Below are 12,949 nucleotides of genomic sequence, written 5' to 3' on the forward strand. Positions count from 1 at the left end.
ATTTTTCTAATGCTCTTTAGGACTCAAGTGTGTGAATAACGTACTATGAGAAACTTGTGCTCTGATACTAATCTGTCACGACCCCATTTCGCCCCTAGTAGAATGATGCCATGATGGCCAGTAATCCGAGATTTACCGAAGGCAAACTTTCTAAATTCACACATAATCAGAGTATTACATATGGGGCTAACATGTGCGGAAGCAATATATACAAATTTAATTAGTCCATAAGAGCTGTGCATAAGTTAAATGGAATGGCATACATTCATTCATAGCTTTAATACATCAAAATGAAGTACAAAAATACATCTTGACCAAAAGGCTTCTCAGCTATCAAATACAAGATACAATAAAATACAACTAAGAAGCATAATCTTCAAGATGCGGCAAAAGTGCATAATCCAAAACAAGTAGCAAGTACATCTAGGCGTCACCGCCGTCCTGCTCGTCACCTACATATATATATAGAGAGGGGTGAGCTTGGATACTCAGTGAATGGTATAAATAATAAAGGGGTTTGCATGAATGATATCCGAAATCTATATCAAATCAAGGCACATCACATCTTGTAAAAAATCCAAGGGCAATCAAGTTTATCTAACAATCTTTCAAGTCTCAATAATTTAAGTCTTTCAAGTTCCAAGAGGTGACATTAACAAAGGTTGTACTACAAATGCTTATAGTCCCCTAGCACACACGGACTTTTCAAGATTGTGCTACAAACGCTTATAGTCCCCTAGCACGTACGAACTTTTCAAGATTGTGCTACAAATGCTTATAGTCCCCTAGCACGTACAGACTTTTCAAGATTGTGCTACAAATGCTTATAGTCCCCTAGCACGTACGGACTTTTCAAGATTGTGCTACAAATGCTTATAGTCCCCTAGCACGTACAGACTTTTCAAGATTGTCATTCAAAACAAGGCTAATACTTGATATACAAAATAGAGATCATCATTCATGCTTCACAAAATACTTTTCCAAAACAACCAAGGCAAAACTTTATCAAAACTTAATAACATAACTTTATTAAAAATACTACTCACATAGCTCTTCAGACGACGGGGTCAAAGCAAGTCCAAGTCCTACAAACACATGGCAAAGTCTGTTGAATGCATTTTCAAACAAGTTCACATACATACAGATGATCTCGGCATCCTTTGAAACCAAGCTAAGTCAAAACAAAACACTGTTTCTCATATCGGGAAAACATGCTGGGCGACTACCAGGTCTAGGCCGAGGTCCCACACCTCCTTGCCGAGGTGTTGCCTCGATGGCCACATTCAAGGAAATGAGGTCGGGAAAATCTGGGTTTCCCTCTCTTGAAGAACATGTCGAACATGAAGAACATGAACATGAGGAAGATGAATGCAAGATCATAATTTGCTATTACAAAATCTGAGATTTCATGCTATGAACTCAAAAACATGGACCTGGGTACCCATATTCAAGGATCTTGAAAGAACAAACACAAAACATGAATTTTAAGGCAAACTTTCGGATCAAACAAGACTTTTTCTTCAAGAACACGTGAACACTATCTTCTCTTTCTAAAACCAACTTTAAACCAATGCAAAACATGCAAAACAGGTTCGATCGTGCAATGCAGCTAGATAGACATAAGGAACAACAAAAGTAAATCAAGAATCGAACCTTGATATGCAAATCTAACAGTTTGATCTCTAGGAATCAAGCTCAAAAGCCCACTCCCTCACTCTAAAACTTCTTCTTCTTCTTCTAGAGCTTCTCTTTCCTCACAAACAAAGACATATAGCAAATGATACATTTCTAAGTCTGCTGGCTGACTTAACACTCAGCTGGGACACGTGGCACTACCGGATTGGTTCTCCTCAAAAAGGTGGCTGAGTGAAAAGACAAGATTATGACAAAGTGTGTTCAACAAACAAGATGGCATGGGCACTCTAGCGGGTAATGATCTCGGCTAATAACAAGACATCGGCAAGTAGGGGAACAATGATCTCGGCTAAGAAGGACAACACTTGACTAAGCTGTGCCACACCTTGGCCTAGATGTGCCACACCTCGGTCTCAGTCATACCACTCTAGGACAAGATCACTTAGGCGCAAAGGTGACATCTCGGCCTAGATAATGACATCTCGGCCAATATGTCAGGGCGAAGGTGGAGGTCAAACAAAGTGGTTCCAAGGAAGTTCTAGACTAAAGATGACCTCGGCAAATCTCACACCAAGCAGGGTACAAAACATGCAATAAACTCTTAAGCAAATCAAATCAAGGTTTGCAAAATGCAACATATCAAGACAAGATCGTGTAATATATGCAAGCATGACTAGAGTAGAGTGAGGGTCGTTACACTATGTAACGCCCCGTATTTTATTACTCGGATAACCTTACCAATATTCATTAATTAAGTCTATTTACAAATAATATTTCGTTCTTTGATGAAATGATGAATAATTAAATATAGATATTCTCTCTCGTTATACAACAATAACATTTACATACAAATAAAAGAAATGCCCTGAGACTTACAATAAAAGAGAGGACGCTACTCTTTACAAAAAAATAGTACTCAGCCAAACAACAAATGAAGTAGCACAATCCATCCCTACATTACACTTATGAAATGGTAAAAACCATTGTTTGATCTTCAAATCCGAAAAGCATTCCCTGTACACATGTACAGGCAGGGGATGAGCAACCACTAGTTCACCAAGCAATCTCATATTAAAACATTAGAAGATATGCGGGTACCAAAATACTCATACATATACGTGAAATCAGATTATGTCAAAACCATATGATTTTATTACATAATTTCTTAAATCTAATTTATTTAATTAACCACAACAAGTTAACTTAAATAAATAAACATGTTTCAATATCAACATGGTATCCTTTTCAATTCATTCAATTATCTCATTATCAATTGAATCAAATAATTAAACAATTCATCAAATCTATTTTATACAATCTTATGAGATGAATGCATATGCCATGTCATGCTCAAAATATTTTTCTCATCTTTTAAAAATCTTACGCACAATGCCATTTTGAAAACACATTAATTTAACAATTTCAATAAAATTCCAAGATGATAAATACGACTCGGGTAATCCCTAGGCTGGTGTCTGCAAGTAAACTATACAAGTACTACCAATTTGTCATTTTTACCAGTATGAACTGGAAGGCTCGATACTTGTAATCTGTCATTTTTACCAATATTAACTAGAAGGCTCGATACCTATAATCTGTCATTTTTACCAATATTAACTGGAAAGCTCAACACCTATCCGCGTGGGTTTCTGGTCTTTCACCATGGACACTTAGGTCAACTTAACCAATACCAACTACACCCCCTATCCGGACTTACCAATGTATTTAGCAAAAACAAAACAATAGATCTTGTTTCATAAAACAATTTCTCTTTTAAAACCATAACCTTCCAATGCAAGATTGAAAATTAATTTCAATAGTGGTTCGATAAAATAATAATGCAAAATGTACAATCCTTCATATGGTTCTAAATCTAATTTCCTCCACACAATTCTCCATTGTGATCAATTTTTATATCCCTATCAATGTAATATCATCATACAATCTCAAGAGATAATATAACAATGCCAATGTTCATGTATTTACCACATGTAAATCAACAACTTCTAACTTAATCTTTTCAAGATAATTCAACAATATTCCTTATATAAAACAAACTTCCAAAGTCAAACATTTTTTTACCTTTCCAAAAATTTCCTCATTTAAATACCAACGCGGTAATCCCCTACCAGTTATCAAAACTAAAGCTTCTAAGCAATAGGTTCATCAATAGCAATAACATATGACACTAAAGTGGGTTCAACTTTTCATCGATTTCTAACTCACATACTTTATCAATGAAATGTAATTACAATCTTTTCAAAACTCATCCCCATTCCAAACATTAAATAGAATCAAATTCTTATTTTTCTCATGCAAGTGAAATCTCGAGATCTTCAAGTTCAAACATAATTCTCAATAAGCATAAGTGAATATTCTAACATTTAATCAATTATATCAAAATCTTCTTTTAACTATAAATATAAAATATAACATGAGTGTTTACTTTCCGATTATCAACATCAACCACATCAAATTAAACCAAGGAAAAATAAATAAATAAATAAAAATTTTGATAACTCATTCTTGTTTTAATCCAATTCATCCATTTGCTCTAAACGAGCTAAAATCATATTATTTTCCTTTATTGTCAAAATCTGCCAAAACTATTCGAATATCTCATATATACATTTTAGGTATTATTATGATAACATAACTCAACTAGTAAAACTATGGACTAAATACCATATCACATCAACTTAATCTCGTTTAATTTCCCCAAATCTCATTCTTGGTAAATATCATCACTTTTAATTTTAATCTCATAATATTAAAAGTTAGGAATTTAAACCCAATAACACCTTTTTAATTACGAAGGATTTTAAATATTAACTAAACTAATTTAATTCATCAAATTAGTAACCATTAAGTTCACCATCTTCCAAATTAATGGTACTAAACATAAATTCACATGACTCATCACTCAAAATATCCCCACATTTCATGCCTAGCCACTTTTTCCAAATCTCTACAAACCACAATTTCACAACTTTTCTAAAATTAATAAATTAACATTTACAAAACATCATGAATATCACACTTTTAGAGTCTTAAATCCCAAAATCATTCTATAATCTCAACTTAACAATTCACACCATATTCATCAATATCAATCTATTTTTCTTCTCAAAAATAAATTCCAAAACTCAAAGATGGGGTAAATATTTCAACATTATTTTCCCAAAATAAATTATCTAACCATAATATGAGGTAGATACAACTCATACAACTATTTTATTTTATTTTATTTTCGGATTTTTAACAAGTATTTCCAACACAAGATGATTTTTCCAAATCAATTTCAAAATAACATTATTCTTAACATTTCAACATAATTTCTCTTCCAAAAATTACCAAACAAAAATCTGAAAATATATATATATATATATATATATATATATGTAATGCCTCTTATAAATATATATTTTCTCAAAATAACCTTAACATATTTTTAATGTAATAACATGAAGAAAGTCCCTACCTCAAATAATAAAGAAGAGCAGATCTAGAAGGCAAATCTTGTCCGATCATGAATTCGAGACTACCATTATGAAGATCACGATGAGCTCTCCGACTTTCATTTACAACACTTTTGCAAAATCTTATTTTAAAAACTCTCACTCTAAGCTCAAAGATTGAGCAACAAAGGTGAGAATGGAGAGAGACAGAGAGAGAGAGACGTTGAGAGATAGAGCTAAGCCCTTCGCTCAGCAAAAGAAAAGAGGAAATAAATAAGGAAAAAGAGAAAGTAGAGGAAATGATGGCAATGACAAAAATGAGGGCCACCCACATGGGTTTGTTTCCCAAAACTTGATTTTTCCAAAAAAATATAATTTTTGTAATAATACCTCAAAATTTTATAATATAAATTATAAAATGATATAATTTTTCTCACCACAAAATATAATATTTTGATCACTATGAAATATACACATTTTCATTTTTTATAAAATATATAATTTTTCACCATATGATACACATCATAAAATCAACTGTCAAATATTTATTATAATCCTATATAATAAATAATAACAACTCTCAAGGTGGTTACTACCAATCATATAATTAAAAATGACTAAACAGTTAAACATGAGTCATAAGCAAATTCAAATTAAATTGAATATAAATCATAGGTCTCACCCATAAGTCAAAAATGGTCCAATTATATATCAAAATAAACCCAACTAATTTATCTCAAATCATGGTCCAAACACCCAAAACTCAATTTCAAATTTTGTTGTACACTAGACCGAACATCGATCAGTTTACGAATTTTCATAAAATAAATACCCATCAAAAAATTCTAAAATTTTTACCCAACGTGCTAGACTCATATGGGAATAACATATAAAAATTTCATAATTTTCTGAGATCGGGAACTATTTTTAAAAAATACAAAATCGAACTATTTTCGCACAGAATTTACACAGCAATCAAATTCGAAAATTTGCTCAATTAAATTATGTACTGGCTATTTTTAAAAAAGAATCCGGGTCATTACAGACTAGATGCGAATGATTGTGCAATTGAAGAAACAATTACAGTGGTTGAGAATGACCCTAAGTTGGTGATAGCAGCCTGCTACAGAGATCTTTGTCCTAGAATGGTAAAACTAGCAGCTCTGTGCAAAGATAGACAATATGATGACTTCATTAGACGACTCAGGCACTTCTGGTAGTTGAGGCAATGTTGAAGTGGGTACCAAAAATTTGTAGTTGATTCAAACTTTACACGAGCTAAGGGCTTAAAAAAGAAAGAGGGCGAACACAAGGGTGGAAACAAATTAAAACCTTGGCATGAGAAGACTACTAAGAGAACAAAAGTTGTTTCACAACCTACCCGCCTTACTCAGGTATTGAATTTACCGAAGTACTTGATTTCAAATTGACTAGATTTATTTTTAAATTTTGCAATGTACTGATAAATGTTTTACAACCTATTGGACAGTCAAGCGAAACAAGAAATATTCAGAATTCATCTTCAAACCACACACTGGTGAGATCTTATTCTTTTTATTGAAATCATATTATTTAAGTACATAATGATCATAAAACTACTAACAATATTTTATGGACTAGGGTGCTGAGATACTCTATTGGCCACAACTAATGAATTTCAGATATAATCTACTCATGCACGATATTAATTTTGCATGCCCGCCAACTTATCCACTATCAACGCCTTTGTCTTCCCAAGCATCGTACAATCCACAAAGTTCTCAGGTGTGTAATATACTTGTTTATAATCTAGATTTTTGTTTTACATATATTAATACCAATGTATTTCCTTATATCCTTTTTTTTTTTTTGGCAGGGATTAGGATTTGATCTAGCAGAGCACAGTCCCATGGTGGCTGAGTCAGTCTTTTGTAATAATAGTTTGTTTGATTTTTTCAACCATTCAGAACCACCCCCGCAAAATTGAAAGGTAAACATTTATCTAACGAGCCGCCCTTTTGTTTTGTTTTTTTTTTAGAATTAAAGTGAAATGGATTCAAGGTTTATTTATGTCACGCCCTCAAAAAGATACATATAAACCAATCATTTATGACATCCATAGACATAAGAGAATAAAACATCTTTTCATTTATCAGAGTATTCAGTTAAAAATACCACATGTTGATAGCAAAAGTAAATGGCCCACAGGCTTACAGCTTTCCAAGTCAACACTTGGTTACAACAAAAGAGAGTCCTAACTCTTAACATATTAAGCCCTTGGCTTGAAGTACATGCAATACAAAAAGGTAACTACAAAAATAAGCCTTCAGCTTCTAAACCTCCCAAGCTACATCCTTTGAGGCGGCATATCACCTGCACCTGAAAATAGTGTCCCATATAGGGTGAGTCAAAGCCCAATAGAGATACGCTAAACATAATATGAGAATTAATTAAAACATTAGCATTTGATAAATATTTAACTCATATAAACCAACGTACATCTCTTCCATAACCAATTCATATTCACAACCACTTTTTAATCCCTTTCCGTTTCATTATCCACACCAATTCATAGATAAGGTTCAATGTTTACCTGAACAGTTCAAAGTGAGACTACAACTCATATTATCAATACTTCAATCATAATCAATTCAAATGAGACTACAACTCATATTATTAACACTTCAATACTTCAATCATCTACGTTATGCAAACGTAATTAAGGTTTCGAGACTTTCACCCTAGACACTCTGGCCAACTTAGTTATCAACGGAGTCCATCCCCTATCTCCTCCTGAACAGGTTTGAGAGTACATCCCCTATCTCCTCCCGAACCATGGAGTATATCCCCTATCTCCTCTCAAACAAGATACATATGCAATGTATTTAAACGCTTTATCATATACAATGATCAATCCCGGCACATATTCATTGTGTCAATTCAACAGTCATATTCGATGACATAACTCAGGTGATTAGTTTTAATTCACCTAATCATCATACAGTGTCTACAACAATCAAGACTATCCTCTGCCGATAGCCCAAAGCAGTTATTTCTAAACAGGATAAATAAATATATCAAACAGGTAAATTATCAATATTTTCATAGGTGAGTGATTAATCAATCTAACTACACCATTCATTCTCATAACTTCCAAATTTCATGATTTTTTCCATATTTCCCCAAATTAATTATACAAATTAATTAATCACATTTAATTAGGACATTTTTTCATTTTCTTTTCAACTTTAGCCCTAAGGCTCAATTTCCTCAATCTTACACCAATAATCCCATTTTCCAAGGTCTCACATATACATGGAGCTTAACAATTGAAAACCTCTCTTTTATAATTTCAAAACAAACCCTAACTTTCCCAAAACTCCCAAACAATACCATCTTATACAAAATACCCAACGTTTATGTCAAAACTCATAGAAAGGAGTAGGTTATCCCTACCTCAAGTTTCGGAGCTCAAAGGAGAAAAATGAAGAAACTCAAAGTGCTCCAAATCCAACCTTTTTTCGGATCAAAGTATAGCCCAAGCAAAGCTCTACCTTTTCTTCAAAGAGACTAGGGCAGAAACACCCAAGAACTAAGTGTATTTCTAGAGAGAAGGTGTATGTAGAGAGAGAGTGTGCCAGATCTAGGGTTTTGAGGAAAAAGTAGATGAAAAAGTGAAGTAGAAATACGATGCGGCAACTGATATACTCGAGGCTCGTTCGAGCGAATGAGTGAGCGCCGCTCGAGCGAACAATGCGAAGCTTCAGGTCTATAACCCAGAAGCACACTCGAGCGCAAGAGTGCTCGCTCGAGCAAAGAAACTCAAAACATAGTCCTCGCTCGCTCGAGCGAAGAAACACAACCTTCAGGTCAAAAAGAGACGCAGACGCACGCTCGAGCGCAAGAGTACTCACTCGAGCCAAGAGACACTCCACTCAAAGCTCGCTCGAGCGAAGGAACCCTGGCTCGAGCGAAGGAACTAAAACCCAAAGTTCGCTCGAGCGACAAAAGCCTCGCTCGAGCGAAGAAACCAAAATCTGGGCAGCAACTATTTACTTCAAATTACATCCAACCTGTTTCAAACCTGCCCAACACATCCCAAAACTCAAATATAAAGAATTTAAAGGGCGGAAACAAGATAAAGACAACAACAACCATGACGGAACCTAAGTTCGGAATACAATAAACACTAGTGGAAAAATCGGGATCGCTATAATTTAAGGAAAAGCCACTGCTATTGTGTTTTATTTTATTTGTATTTGATACATAATAGAGCATCAAATTATGCATATTGGATATGGATTCAAGGTTTATTTAAGGAGAAACCAATCTTATTGTGTTTTATTTTATTTGTGTTTAATACATAACATAGCATCAAATTGGATATATTGGAATTATTATTTTTTTTGAAGATAGAAAGGATTTTTTTTTTAATTTTATAAGCTTTATTGTGGCTGCAGCTTGTAAATTTTTTTTTTTATGCTGGTATACAGATTATAATAATAGCAGATTGTAAATTTCTTTTTATGCTGGAATACATATTGTAGTACTAGCAGATTGTAAAAAAAATTTATGTTGGAACATCGATTGTAATAATATAGTAGATTGTAATTTTTTTTTATACTAGAATACAGATTATAATAAATATAATATATATCTAAAATATTAATAAGTAATAAATAAGTAAGTAATACAATAGTTGATGACCTTTTTTTCTCTAGTCTGAATTCAAAGGCTTATTTTGGGAAGATGGTAAAAAGTGATTTTTTGGCTTTTAACTAAGTTTTTGGCTTTTTTAGACAAATGATTTGGGAAGTTGGTAAAAAGTGACTTTTGACTTTTTTGATTAATGTTTGTTTATGATGTCAAATCATAATCAAATGACCAAACTACCCCTCCTTAGTTTAAAATATTACAACTTCACCCATGTAACCTATTTTGACTCATGAAGGGTAAAATTGTAATTTCACCCTTGGCTAAAAATCACCTTCCCAAATGAAAAAAAAATTAAAAAAAACCACCTTTTAGCTTTTACTACAAATCAAAAAAAGTGACTAAAAACCAACTTCCCAAAATAAGCCAAATCCTCATAACAAGAAGTCCTTTTTTTTTTATTGAATACACATATAAATAATGCAACAATGATTCATCCCCCATTTTCCCCCACCCCCTTTGACCCCCTCTCTCTCATTGGTTACATTTTCTTTTTCTTTTTCTTTTTTTTCCTGCTCCTCCAATCACCACCCGCCACGTAACAAAGGGGGGTGAGGGGTGACCCCCAAAAGGAGGTCCCAAGCATTATTCTAAATAATGAAACGACATTGTTTCATCCCACAGCAGTAGCCGGATCCTTTCAAAAAGAGTCTCCCATCATTTGAGCGAATTTATAATAAATAGAGTTCCAAAAAAAAAAATTATAATAAATAAATTTGATGGATAAATTATTAATTTTAAAATAAAAATTCAGTAAATTTTCCAGATTGCATTTGACATTTGCCTTGGAACAACATTTGAACCCTCCCCTCTCTCTCTCTCTCTCTCTCCCCTTTGCCCAAACCAGAAGAAAATCCCCAACGTCAACCGCTTTCTCTCTCTCCTGAAATCTGATACAGTTCTCCAATTCCTGCCCCCCAAGTCCCAACGCAAACATACCCTATCTGATTCTACGATCATCTCTCTCTCTCTCTCTCTCTCTCTACTCTTCTTCATGTACCAATTCACCAATCCCTGGTGTGCTTCAATCTGATTCGTGCTTTTTGCTTGTTGCTCAACTCCTGATTCGTCGACATTGCGCTGTTCCCTAGATTGAAGCACCCAGAAAACTCCCCAGCAGTTTCAGTTAGGTTTTTTTTTTTTAATCTCAACCGTTGGTGATTGGGATTTTGCCCAAACTCGTCTCTTCTGGGGTTTTCAACATTCTTTCTAGGGTTTATATTTTTTGTATTAATTTATCTTCGATTTTTTTCAAACATTTCCAATATTAAAATTTAGTACTAACAGTTTATTTGGGGGAAAAAAAGTTCCACTTTTGAGTATTGATATAGTGTTCTATTTTGTTTTTTTTGGGTGAAATTTCATCAATACCCAATTTCAGGATTTTGCAACGTTGAAGCAATGCTATAAATTGTATTTCTGTCAAAATCAAGTGGGTTGGGTTGGGTTGGGTTAAGTTTCTTTTGTTGGCAATCAAAATATAATCTGCCCAAAAGTTATAAGTTTTCATGTATGTTTAGGAATAAAATTTCAAGTATTTTTGTTGGTTTTTGTTGTTTTGTTTAGTGGTGGTTTGTTTCGGGTGCAAAGAGTGGGTTGTGTTTCAGAGGAAGGGGCCCAGGCTAGTGATCCAATAGCCTTGTATGGGCGAACATGAGGGCTGGGCACAGCCAAGTGGCCTATTGCCGAATGGCCTATTGCCCAATGCCGGACCAGCAATCCGGGTCCTTGACTCGGAGAGATGGTTAAAAGCTGAGGAGAGGACTGCAGAGCTTATTGCCTGCATTCAGCCCAACTCACCATCAGAAGATCGCCGAAATGCTGTTGCCGATTACGTGCAGCGACTCATTATGAAGTGCTTCCCCTGTCAGGTGGTTTTTTCAGTTTTAAATTTTTCTGTCGTGTTCTTGTGGTTCGTGTCTTACTATTAATAAAATTGGCTATGTTGGCTCTGTAGTTCTTTATATGGGCAATTTAAGTGGGTATGCATCTATTAAGATTGAATCTGTAGTTTGGTAGTGTATTGCACTAATGCCTTGAACAAGGAGGTTTCCTTACCCTTTTTTTTTATTTGGTCACCCATAGTTACTAGAAAGAAAAAAAACCGGAGCTGCTTTTGTTATGGAACACTTTTTATTTCTTTTTGTTCTTAACAAGTAAAAAATTATATTAACCAATAACCGCTATGAAGGGGGCAAACCCTAATACAAAAAGTTAAACTTATGTTATATGCTTAAACAAAATAAAATAAAATAATCAGGGACAGGAGGACGGATCCTTTTACGCTACTAATAAGGAGTTTAACTGGAAATTATTCAATACTCTTGGGGCATTACTAGGTGGTGCTCCAAAATAGTAATTATTGGTCTAAACTATGGGATCAACCGCTTTTATGTTGTTATAGGAGACAACTGATGATGTATCCAACCTGTAAATGGAAAGGAGCAATGCTCCAGGAGCATTGAATAATTTTCCGGAGTTTAACACCATCAAAATATATCGTGTCATACTCCCTCCACGTTGTCTATAAAACACATGATGTCTTGGTCTTCCAAGTCTTTCTTTTCGGTTTAATAGGACAATTAGCACTGATTGCATCAACAAGATCCCTCACTGAATGAGGCATAATTCACACATACCAAAAATGAACAGATCAGATTCCATGAATCGTTGATGGAGAAGTTGGTTTGCATGTTCCCCCACCTTCTTACACATGCAACACCAGTCCAACATTACATCTCTTTCAGAGATTATTCGTGGTGAGGATGGCCTCAAAGGAAGCTGACCAATCAAAGAAAGTGACCTTAAGAAAGCCTTACTCTGTCAAATGCATTTCCAAGGAAAAGAGGATTCTCCATCACTGTGCGAATCATTGAAAAATGAACGGATTGAGAAAGCTTCATTATTTGAAATCCTCCAAATCATAACATTGGGGCTTTAGAGGACTGGACTTCAATCCATAGAAACCTTTTTTGATTTGTTGTATAATTCAGATATTCGGCGAGGCAGTTTTTAGTGTTTTTCTTTTTAGAAAAAAATATGCAACATGTACGCCTAGTTTAGTCCCCCATTGGATGGAGAGGTGTGGGAATGGTAGATTGGGTACATACTTGCAAAAGTATTAGCTCTCAGGTTTGAACCCACAACCTCAAGTTAGTAAGCGG

At 34.3% G+C, this 12,949-nt stretch overlaps 1 protein-coding gene across 6 annotated transcripts in view; it reads left to right on the forward strand.

Annotated features, from left to right (window-relative positions):
* The first annotated feature begins 10,537 nt into the window (after positions 1-10,537).
* Positions 10,538-12,949, forward strand: part of LOC114308853 (uncharacterized) — a 12,331-nt gene continuing 9,919 nt past the window's right edge. For 2 of the 6 annotated variants that reach the window (XR_014330174.1, XM_082869844.1), the window contains exons 1-2: positions 10,538-10,910; positions 11,352-11,656. Coding sequence is in view for 3 of the 6 variants with exons in the window: in XM_082869844.1 (XP_082725970.1) it covers positions 11,429-11,656 (228 nt within the window). In the remaining 3 variants the exon portion in view is untranslated. Of the gene's footprint in view, positions 11,218-11,351; positions 11,657-12,949 lie in introns of all 6 variants that reach the window. The other 4 variants (XR_014330176.1, XM_082869846.1, XM_082869845.1 and 1 more) reach the window with 3 other exon arrangements.

Source organism: Camellia sinensis, chromosome 5 (genome assembly GCF_055761805.1).
Source record: "Camellia sinensis isolate YWXY chromosome 5, ASM5576180v1, whole genome shotgun sequence".
NCBI lineage: Eukaryota > Viridiplantae > Streptophyta > Magnoliopsida > Ericales > Theaceae > Camellia > Camellia sinensis.